At 37.6% G+C, this 8487-nt stretch overlaps 1 protein-coding gene across 1 annotated transcript; it reads left to right on the top strand.

Moving 5' to 3' along the window:
• Nucleotides 1-7433: 7433 nt before the first annotated feature.
• On the top strand, nucleotides 7434-8487 carry ier2a (immediate early response 2a). Its single transcript, XM_028043205.1, has one exon. It carries the CDS (start codon nucleotides 7554-7556, stop codon nucleotides 8070-8072), a length of 519 nt encoding a protein of 172 aa, XP_027899006.1. The 5' UTR covers nucleotides 7434-7553; the 3' UTR covers nucleotides 8073-8487.

Raw genomic sequence — 8487 nt, 5'->3', positions numbered from 1 at the left:
AAGTTCACAAGTCTCAGGATTTCAGACTCTTTTTTTTTTTTTTGTATTTATTCTGGCTTCTAGTCAGTTCCTCTAGATCTTACTGGTATGCTATTGGATAGAAAGCTCTATCACCACTACTACCACTGCAACTAGAATTATATAATTGTGGAGGGCCTTAAGCATTAGTCTGAAGAATATGTTTTCATAAAATAGCATCACAATAATTTGCGCAATACTTGTAAATGGCCTTAAAACTGTGTCTGAACATTGTAGGCCTTGAGAGAAAATGGATATTTTAAAAATAAAAAAGAACGCAGCAAGAAGCCATGATGGAGTTAAAATACAACATACACAGCAGCTTTGAGCATGCACATACTGTATAGTAAACCTAAAAAGTACAATACCATCATCAAGAATTAAGAAACACTTTTACTCTAGAACTTTCAGGTTTTGTTAAAGATTGAAAAATAAATAATTTTACTGATATTACAAGGCAAATACAATGGATGGAGTCACTGTCCTAAACTGGTACTCATGGTTCAGAAATTGCTGACTCAGTTTGGCCCATATAGAAGAAATATAAACTAAATTACCTGTTAGTGTTCATATGGTAAACTTATATGTTCCTCTTGTTTTTACTTCATGTCCTTTAGGCTCCCTGTGAGGCACCAATCACTGTCAATGCAAAGCAAAACTCAGATTTCCAGGTGTTATTTATTGCTGCACCACCTAGTGTTCAAGTATTGTCTAGGCAGGAAATCATGATCCACAGACTCCCTATGAAAGTTCAGCAGTGCTGGCCAAAGGTTTTATCGGGCCTTGAACAGAATTTGATTTGATTTGATAGAAGTCCATCAGGTCTACAGTGTCCAAAGAAACAGAAGACATTCAAGCAGCTCTGATGCCATCAAGGAGCCCACAGAAGAAGCATTTTTGCAATGACAGAGTCGGAAAAACCAGAGCACAAGCTGAAGAAACTCACTGCGGCCCTCTACTGTCACACAGGCCATAAAATAATCTTGGTAATGGAGACACTTTAATGGTTGAAATCTCAACATAATTTCCCTCAAGCAGATGTGTTTCTTTAATGAATCCAAGAACATTGAAATAATTTTTTTTTATGTCACACAAAGAGTTGCAAATATTTTGTCCATGAAATTTTCTCTTCAAAAAGACCCCAAAGCCTGCTGGTTCAGAGAGAAAAGAAATAAATACGTTTTACAAGTGTAGTAAGGTCATACATGCTGCTTGATGCAGATAATGTGCATTCTCAAAGATTTTTTTATGATCATCAAGTAATTGTTATTCAAACAGAATATATTAGACCTTAACATATATAATTAAATTATTTTTAAACCTATCATTTTTTAATTAAACAGAACCTGTTTATTGATCAGTTGCAATCATATTAGCAATAAATTGCTGCTGTTTTAATAAATCCATACAGTCTTTAGTAGCGTTCTTTACACCTTGACGAATTACATAGGAAGGGTTGATTTAGTTCATAAATATGAAGAAGCGGGGTGATTCTGACATCTGCTGGACACATCTGAGCACAGCAGATTGTTGTGACAGCTGTTCTGTGATTTGTATGTACTGTAGATCACAGTTCACAGATTGGCCAGCTACCGGCAAACTTTGTCCTATCTCATATTGTGCCACTGTGGATAAAAACAATAAATGATAAACACATTTGCAAAGTATTTGTTTTCATGTTCAAACTTTGCTGCAAAAACTAAAAGTCTGTGCTTTTGTATTGTTGAAGTGTAACATGACATACACTTCCTTTGGACACTTATTGCCCAAATGTAGCATGGTCTACATTAAAATGCTCTTTTTTCACTCATGTTCTGTGTCAGTGGATCAGATGCAGGAATATGATGATCGCAATTACTAACTTGGGTTTGACATACTTGTTGTTCAAGGACAAGTTTTACTTAATTTTTCACCTTTAGAGCATTTAATTCTCATATGGCTGAGAGTTTCTCTAAGGTATTTTGGCCTCATTAGAAGCATAACAATCCTCTGGGAGTTAGTGGGTCTCAAAAGAATATTTCATTTGACCTGATCGGAATTCTGGAGTTGTGCCAAACATTGTTACGCCTTTACTTTGTCAACAAAGAGCCTACAGAGGAACATCCTCGTCCCATTGGACAATCAGAAAAGGAACATTGCCCTCAGAAAACAATCATAAGTTCTGCAAACAGCACAACAAAAGGAATTTTAGGTTTCACAAAAAAAATACATATCCATTCAATAAATTAGAATATCACCTAATAACCCATTCATTTTAGGAACTTCATCAATAAGTGAAACATATCGTATAGATTAATTACACACAAATGGATGTTTAGAAGGCTTTTTCTTCTGCCAATTGTGATGATTTTCTATTTACAGTTAATGAAAACATGATATTTCAAAGTAGGATATTACAGATCAGATCTCTAAAATTTACTATTTTTAAAAACAGAAATGTAGGTTTAATTACAAGTATGTTTAATAAATGCTTAAAGGTTACTACTTTCAACTTTTGCTATGACAAACAAAACTCATTGGGATGTAAATTCTTAATGTATTGAATATGACTGTAAACACATCTTCTTAATAAAATATCAGTGCATAGAATCCCAGTCTCTTTATTCCTCATTGCATCCCCAACAACATCAAATTAACCTTTAAAATAGTCTAGTTCACAATTAACACACTATTAGGTGATTTAAAAGTAAAAAAAGTACTAGATCGATATGAGCAAATAATATTTTGCTCATACCTTCAAAAATGCTGTGGCTGCGTGGCTGGAATATCACTAAGCCAAGTTCGGTGATATGCGGTTAAGGCTCTGACTGCGATCTACTTTCAGATATATGAGGTTGTTCCATATGTTTTTTGAAAAACCCCACCTACCTTATAAATATGTAAGCGCTAAGACACTTTGATTTGTTTGTAGACCCTCAGTTTGTAGCAGTGGAGTTGACAAAGCAGCTAAATGTGATTTGATCAGAGTCTTGAAGTCAGTTTTGCATAAAGTAAAAAAAAATAAATAAAAGAAAAATCCTGTAAAGCCTCACAGGAATAAGGTTGGCACGATGATGTACAATTCATGGTTAAAAGTGTCAAGGTGTAGTGTCATGAGACTCAGAGGTAGAGCAAGTGAACCTTTAGGTGAGGCTGAATTCTTGACACACTTGTCCTATGCTGAGCTCTGGCCCTGGGCTGTTTGCTCCATGTCTCTCCCTTATCTTTTGACCCTTCCTCCTGTCTCGCTGCTTACTAATAGACGCCACTAGTGCTAAAAAAAATATTTTAAAAAAGTGGATGAATGTTCAGCATTGATTTCCATTCATTTGTCAGTCTCAGCACAATTTCTTGCAGTAACTGTGACTGATATTTTATGGTGTCAGTAGCTGAAGCAAGGCCTCCATCTTGTGGACAATTTGACTAATGCAGCTTCTTATTTATGCAACAAAGTTCAGCTTGGCTGCTTTTGTTGGTGATGCTATAAATAGTATGCAAATAAAATTATGTAAACTTTATTTATATAGCAATTTTTGCAGATAAAAATCACAGTGCTTTACAATAAAACCAAGTATAAAAACACAAAAAGTAAAACCATAACAAGATCAAAACAGAACACATGTAACATCGTACACCAGAGTTCTTCAGATAAGAAGTATTTTTTTAGTAAAAAAAAAAAAAAAAGAATGACAGAATAAAAAGTAACACCAATATTTCTGAGGTTTGGTTTGCAAAAAGAGGCCAGTACACAAGTAAAGTCTTGCAAACTTCTACAATACAAGAGCCAATAGCAGGAAACATATTTCTAAAAAATAGAAAAATACCACAGGGAGAATGACATTCAGATACATGGATGTTTTCATTTAATCAAGTAAAGATGAATGTCAGAGTCATTATTTCAGTCCTTTTCAGAGACTGTGAAAGTGAAGAACCAGAAACAAAGTTGTGCCACTTAGATGGACAAATGATTCCACTGACATTACTGACCTACATGACACACAAGAAAGAGAAAATCATTGCTGTCAGCTTTAGAGGACTCGGGTACAATAAGGATCACAGGTGATTGTTAGGACCCCACAATTTGTCCTATTTAAAGACATATTATTTGAAAAATATGCCATTCTAGCTATTTATGGTTTAATTTAAAGAGAGCCAAATTCCCTATGAACCTCAAGATTAGTGGACTTCCACAGGCGTTCTAACTGACAACACTTTCTTTTGGATTTCCACATTGAGTCATATGTCTATGGAGAAGTTATTCACAGTAGTACAGAAGCAGTTTTCAGTGGTACCACTATATTAAGAATATCCAAGCAATGGTGTTGAAAAGAGTGTTGCAGCCATCAACATTAGAGCACTCCCTCAGTCATTTCTGAGAAATAACTTTCTTCAAGATTCTGAACTAAGCTGGTGGAAAGGTTAAAAGATACACTGCAATGATTAGTCACATGAACATCAATAGCACACAAATTATGATACTTAGGCCAAGAGCGAAAACACAGTTCAACATGTGACCTATTGTGGGACCAGAGACCTGTTAAATGACATGAAAAGAGTCAGTAATAGATAAACAATCTTTTTGGATGTGGCAGTTAGCTTCATCCACATGCATGTTAAAATTTATGATCAATAAAATTTTCTCACGTTTAATAACGGAAGATAAAGAGTCTGTCAACACAGAGAGAAAAGCACCAGCAGGACCAGGAAGGCAGTAAAACAAAACACAATAAAATATTTGAAGAAGTGATCTGGATCACCTGTGATTTGAAAGAGGTCAGTATCTACTGACCCACATGAGAAACTTTCACACGAACATGGTGGTTCATGGGTAGTATCCCAATGAATTAGTATTAATAGTTGAGAAAAAAATTACATATGCAGCTCTTTCTCCCTCTCGTGGACTATTTGTGTAGCACATGTTTAAGATTTCAACTTTTTAATAATTCTATAGCAACACAAAGTACCACTTATGCTAAGGATTAATTACCCACAACCATAGACGAGGCCTTCTGTCTGTCTCCTGCATTTATTTTGTATTTTAGCTCCTCATCAACAAGCTTGTGAATGCACAGTGAAAAGCAACAATTTGAGCTACATCATTACTGGGTGGGCTGTAAGCACGCAACATTAAAAAGTCCATAATTTTCTTATATTTATGCTGTCGGGCAAGATTATGCTATAATATTTAAAGTGGTCTTGATTATTTGTTTTCCAAGCCTTTTAAAAAGTCTTTCCATGATTTGTTTTTTTTTCCTGTTTTTTGGTTTTTGGATTCTTTTGCATTCATCATTCATTTCTATGTGGTCCTAGTCTTTACTATCAAGAATAAATGAAAACCATCTTAGAACAATACCTCATACAACAAGAAAGTCGTTGTAAAGACAGGATGAATGCCAGATCAGCTGGGTAGTTAGACAGTTGCTCAACAAAGCAATGGCTGTGTGTAGAAGATAGCACAGGTTGTTTTAACCTATGGTGAACGGCAGATGGCGCATTTGGAGCAGAAATTCTTAGACTTTTGACTGAGTCACACTTTTCACCTTTCCTGAGTGTTTAGGGTTTGCAGCACCTCTAGCATGAATCCTGTAACATTTGTTCTCTAATATAAAGCTTGATTACAGCAAAGTGACCCAGAAAAAATGCATTAGTATTAAGATGATTAAAACTTTTTTTTTAAATCATCCTACTTTATATGCTCATCACGAGCAGTTTAACCACTAATAACATGTCTTACATCTAATGCACATGAATATTATTTCAAATAGTTTCTGGATCATTGCTTAAATGAAGCTGCTTCAAAAAACTATTGACAAAACATAACATAAGCAGCTTGTTGCACATTAACTTATGCATCTATTTGAAAGACCACCTGTTTATATGTTGTTTAAATATGCAAGCATGTACCAATTTTTCTCAATAGAAAGGTTGTCAAACACATATCAGGTATTCCTTGAAAACACAAAGCAGTCTGGATGAAAAGCAACCTTCCACAAGAATGTGCTGCAACAGAATATTTTGAAACATCCACATTTCATATTAGCAATATGCACGTCGTTCTAGGACATTCAAGGCATTTCTCCAAATCAAATGTGAAGTAGCTGAACTTCATGCAAAGTTGGGGGAAAACATGTTTCTGCCCATATATGGTCTCAGGGAAGTAGCATGCTGACGCAATCTGTGCTACTGTTACTTTAAATGGCTTCAGGAAACAAGGGCTCCCACACACACGTCATGGGTTTTCCTCAGCAAGGCCCCAGAAGAGCAGGATGTACCTAATATGGGCATCTGTCTGTAAACCCCAACCCCCCCTTCCCTCCGCCCTCCCCTTCCTTTTTGTGTTTCCTGCAAAAGGAAGCAGCACACTGGGGGATGGGTGAGACCAGAAGGAAGCTTGAACTAATAATACAGCCTCTCTTCTTGACTGCTCCAGATAGCTGCAGGAGTGGAATGGCATTCATTCTTGAAGTGAAGGTGGCTAATAATAGACAGGAATTCCTTCCACTGCTTTGACTGTTTCCCACTCTTGCATTGTAAAACGTGTATGTGCAGACATAAAAAATGTTTGTGTTTGTAGACAAATGAAAATCCCGCTCTTCAATAGGCTAACCCGAAAATATTTTAAGAATTCAGAATATTCTGAAATGTTAATTTCCAGCAAAGGTTGGCAGATTTCTTCTAATCTGTCTTAATTTTTAATGTCTTCCAACTGACTGGGCTGAGGCTATTTCCACCACTTAAAAGAAAGCTGCCATCTAAAATAATTATGAGGAAAAATAGTCATCATTTTGACTTTCAAAGTAATATTTTCTGTTTCAATTACCTTTATTTTTCTGATAGTCACATCACAATTATAGCTGTATTCTATAACTATTATCTATTAGTTTTCCAAGTCGTAATTGTTGCTTTCTGTGTCAAAACTTTGAAAATCAAAATGTTGACTTTAAATCTTACAAATGAGACTGTAAAAGACAAACTTACCATACATTCTTGCAATCATGTTGAACATTTCCAAAGTTTGGCAACAACTCTCCCTGATAGTATTTATTAAAGATATGTCTAGTCATTTTAATAAATATTCTAAAATTGTATCAATAGCTGTTTTCTAACGGTTTTATTTGTTTTCCCTTACTTATTACGTTTTCTATTGAAATTAACAATTATTACTAAAATATCTCAGAACGTGTTCATTATTAATTCCACGGGCCATCATTGTGCAAGACATTTATAGCCATATATGTGTGCATTTTATCAATTTATGGCTCATTTTAAAGCTGTTTACAACAACTTTTATTTACAATCTTAGGACTTGCTTTCAAGCCAAATTTATAAGCTTATTAAAAATAGTTCCCAGTTGACCCACACAGCTGCTCCACGGCCGATGGGCGGGACTTTGCCCTGTGACTGATGACGCTTGGCGTGTGTGACGTCAGCGAGGTTATAAGTATCTGTCCCGCGTGGAATCTGTATTGTGTCTACGAGTGAAGTTGTAGTAGAGCGACGGGGTCATTGAAGTGATTGTTTTCCTTCCTCGGACTAGTTTCAAAACAAGCTGCGAGATGGAGGTCAGCGCCGAGGCCAAGCGGATCATGGTGGTGGCATTGGGCAAACTGTACAGCTCCCGGACGCAGCGTGGGGGTCTCCGGCTGCACCGGAGCCTCCTCTTGACGCTGGTGATGAAATCCGCTCGGGACATTTACCATGCGGCACAGACTACGGCTGAAAGTATGGAGGAAGAGCAGCCCTCTGAGGTTAAGATGACCACAGAGGCGAGCGGCACTCAAGAGCTCCAGGGTCCCGCTTCTCTTCCTCACCTGGCCGCCGACGCGGACGCGCAGGGCGACGCGCAAAACCAGGATAGTAGTTGTCTGAGCGGGCCGCCGCACCACACGCGGAAAAGACGGGGCAAAGCTACCGCCGAGCCGGACTTCCTGCCGTGTAAGAAGGCAAAACTGGAGTATGGGACTGCTCAACAGCTCATTGTCAGCTCAGTTTTGGTGGATTACGCAAACTGTTGTAGTGAGCTGGGACCTTCCCCAAGCCCCATCCCCCTCCAGACAGTTATAGCAGCGTGTTGAACACCCTGAGAGAGGACTTATGAAAGTTTTCTACTCGGCCCCGTGGGAGCCACGAACGCCCCACTACGGCGCGCCTGTTCCAGTGTCTGGGCTGGGGTACACGCGAGGGACAGCGAAGGCCCTGAAGGGACAGCTTGGGCTCGTACCAGTTGGATCGCTGCAGTTCACGTGACTCCATGCCTCATAATAACTTCATCTGAACACAGGCGGAACTTCTCAAGGATCGGGACAATTTCTGCCTTTCATCGACTTACTTCACATAAACGTGAACTCTGTTGCTGCTTCACATAGCAAACTTAATATGAGCTTGTTATTGTCTACATCCTGACTTAACATAGAAGATGTGATAAAGTGTAAAATTCTCATTGACTGCAACTACCTCAGTATTTATTAAAAAACTTTTTGTACTTGAAAA

This window comes from Xiphophorus couchianus, chromosome 16 (assembly GCF_001444195.1).
Source record: "Xiphophorus couchianus chromosome 16, X_couchianus-1.0, whole genome shotgun sequence".
NCBI classification, from domain to species: domain Eukaryota; kingdom Metazoa; phylum Chordata; class Actinopteri; order Cyprinodontiformes; family Poeciliidae; genus Xiphophorus; species Xiphophorus couchianus.
Note: the sequence above shows the minus strand (reverse complement) of the source record. Positions and strands in the feature narration are given on the sequence as shown.

What these genes read in the sequence shown, in the direction of transcription:
- ier2a (XM_028043205.1), top strand. Translation starts at nt 7,554, where the DNA reads ATGGAGGTCAGCGCCGAGGCCAAGCGGATCATGGTGGTGGCATTGGGC.